This window comes from Tachyglossus aculeatus, chromosome 25 (assembly GCF_015852505.1).
Source record: "Tachyglossus aculeatus isolate mTacAcu1 chromosome 25, mTacAcu1.pri, whole genome shotgun sequence".
In the NCBI taxonomy this organism is placed as follows: domain Eukaryota; kingdom Metazoa; phylum Chordata; class Mammalia; order Monotremata; family Tachyglossidae; genus Tachyglossus; species Tachyglossus aculeatus.
In genome coordinates, this window is record NC_052090.1 from 16,916,869 (window position 1) to 16,919,552 (window position 2,684).

At 52.8% G+C, this 2,684-nt stretch overlaps 1 protein-coding gene across 1 annotated transcript; it reads right to left on the reverse strand.

Moving 5' to 3' along the window:
- Positions 1-651: 651 nt before the first annotated feature.
- MOS (MOS proto-oncogene, serine/threonine kinase) lies at positions 652-1,846 on the reverse strand. The gene has a single exon (XM_038766757.1). The coding sequence runs from the start codon at positions 1,814-1,816 to the stop codon at positions 770-772; it is 1,047 nt and encodes a 348-aa protein (XP_038622685.1). The 5' UTR covers positions 1,817-1,846; the 3' UTR covers positions 652-769.
- Positions 1,847-2,684: the final 838 nt, after the last annotated feature.

Genomic DNA, 2,684 nt, shown 5'->3' on the forward strand with positions numbered 1-2,684 from the left:
TAAGGTTGTGCGTTGGCATAGGTTTAACAGCGTGGATCTGTTAAAATGGAGCAGGTTCAAAGAGGCAGAGCTGGAAGTTCACTGCTTTGAGGGGAGTTCCTAGACCAGAAGCAGTGGAAAGAGCCCGGGCTCGGGAGTCAGAAGTCATGGGTTCAAATCCCGGCTCCGCTGATTGTCAGCTGTGTGACTTTGGGCAAGTCATTTAACTTCTCTGGGCCTCAGTTCCCTCATCTGTAAAATGGGGATGAAGACTGTGAGCCCCCCGTGGGACAACCTGATCACCTTGTAACCTCCCCAGCGCTTAGAGCGGTGCTTTGCACATAGTAAGCGCTTAATAAATGCCAGTATTAAGCTTCTCAAGGACAGTGATCATATCTATTAACTCTTTTGTACTAACCCAAGTGCTTAGAACAGTGCTCTGCACAGAGTAAGCATCAATCAATCGTATTTATTGAGCGCTTACTGTGTGCAGAGCACTGTATTAAGCGCTTGGGAAGTACAAGTCGGCAACACATAGAGACAGTCCCTACCCAACAGCGGGCATTGATTAAAAACCGGGCCAGGGTTTTTCTAGTCAAGCGATTCAACTAGGGCTAACAAAGTGGTTTTTAAAGTCACTTTATTTTTTATAAGAGTTTAACTTCCATTCCACAGCATATTTTCCTCCCTCTACCCCGCCCCCTTCTTGAACCGAAAGAACAAGAAGACCAGGAACGAGAACAAGACGGGTAAAATACAAAAGAGAGCTCATCTGTTTCGGGTGCGGGTTTCAGGAGTGAAGTCGGCCCAAATCGGCACTCAAGGAATCGAGGTCGCGAAGGAGGAGCTCGGCGCCGGGTCGACGCGGGGGGCTGGACGCCCAGCAGCGGTCGATGAGGCGCTCCAGCCTCTGGCCGGGCGGGGAGTCGGAGAAGATGGAGGCTGAGAGGGAAGGGCGCAGATTATAGGCCACCACAGCATAGACCACGTAGTGGCGGTCCCCCGAATAAGGTACCTCCTTGGTGGCCATCTGCCAGAGGGTTATAGCGAACGAGTAAATGTCTGCTTTGGGGGTGACCGTCTCTCCCTTCAGGAGCTCCGGGGCTCTGTGGGTGTAGGTGCCCCCCAAATGGCAGTGCTGGGTTCCGGAGCCCACCAGATCCTCTAGTCTCTGGGAGCAGCCGAAGTCACCGATTTTGCAGGTGTCCTGCTCAGTAATCAAGATGTTGGCCGGCTTCAGGTCCAAGTGGACGACGCCTTGGGAGTGAAGGAAGAGCAAGCCGCTCGCGACGTCCCGAGAGTACCTCAGGCAGGTAGCCAGGTTTAAGCACTCTCGGCCCAGGCCCTCCTCTTGGCAAGGGCCGGCCCCGTAGATGAGGTGATGCAGGGTGCTGCTGCCCGTATACTCCATGATGATGGTCCCCAGGCTGTTATGATCGGCGGGGGTGCACGTGCTGGCAGCCACGACCCGCACGACGTTGGCGTGGCGGAGCCGGGCCACGTTCAGCTCGGCCCAGAAGCTCTGCCTGGACGCCAGCCGGTTCTTGCTGTACTTCTTCACCTCCTTGACGGCCACCGTGACCCCGTGGTAGGTGGCCTTGTAGACGGAGCCGAACCCCCCGGTCCCCAGCCTCTGAAGGAAACACACCCGTTCCCAGTCGATGGAACACCAGGCCAGCCGCGGGGGTAACCGGCGGGCTCTGGGGAAAGGCGTCCCGCCCAGGGAGAGGGCCCCGGCTGGGCCAGGCCGCTCCAAGGGGCTGCTGCATGGCCGCGAGTCTACGGAGGGGGAAAACTCTCGGGGAAGGAAGCGAGTCAGGGGGATGGGAGAAGGCATGGAGCAACACACCAGAAGTGGAAGCACTCTTCTCTTCCCCACCTCCCTACCCCCACCAGCAAGCTAAGCCAGTCCTGCAACACCACAGCCCGCTCATCCTCCATCATTCCTTTATTTCCTTGCTTCATTTTCTCCAAAACAGCTACAACTGGGGCTGTTTGGGGGACGGCGGTGAGGATTTATCAGGAAGACTTGGGCTGGGGGGAATAATCACCCCATGGAGGACCAATCATTTTCAGCTGAAAAGATTTTCCTCACACCCCAGAAGTGACTTCGTAGAAAAACAAGTCCTTAAGGTGGTCTCACGGCATAAACCGGGTATCCCGGTACACCTCATAATGTGCCTATTATGCCATTGTTCTAATGATAGTAAAATGCACTTTCGAATCTCTTCAGCTGAATGTTATCAGTCCTTAGACTAAAGGGATCACAGCAGTAAAATGAAACATTTCGCACTTTGCCGGCCATAATGACGGACAATGTAAGCCTCCAGCTGCATTAAATAACTTCCAGCAGTTACTGGCAGAAAGAGCTGAAACACAGGCAGCAGACATTTGTTTAACCAATTAAGGGAATAATTAGGTGTAACATTCAGCTTGTAAGAAATTGCAACCTAAATATAATTGATCCAAACAAAATCACCGGTATACGCCAGTCAGGGGACACACACACACAATCTATGACACTCTAGTCAGCATATATAGGAAATCAGTAATACTTCTTAGCGACATATAGAATTCCTAACAATCCTTCTAACCCTCCCAAAACAATCCAGCCCACCCAGTCAGCTCATTGGAAGAGAGAGATGCTAGACACTGAAGCAAATGAGCTGCAGGAGTTTTGTAGCTGAACTGGAAACAAAAGGGGG

Excerpts from the sequence above, each read along its gene's own strand:
- MOS (XM_038766757.1), bottom strand. The coding sequence starts at position 1,816 with ATGCCTTCTCCCATCCCCCTGACTCGCTTCCTTCCCCGAGAGTTTTCC.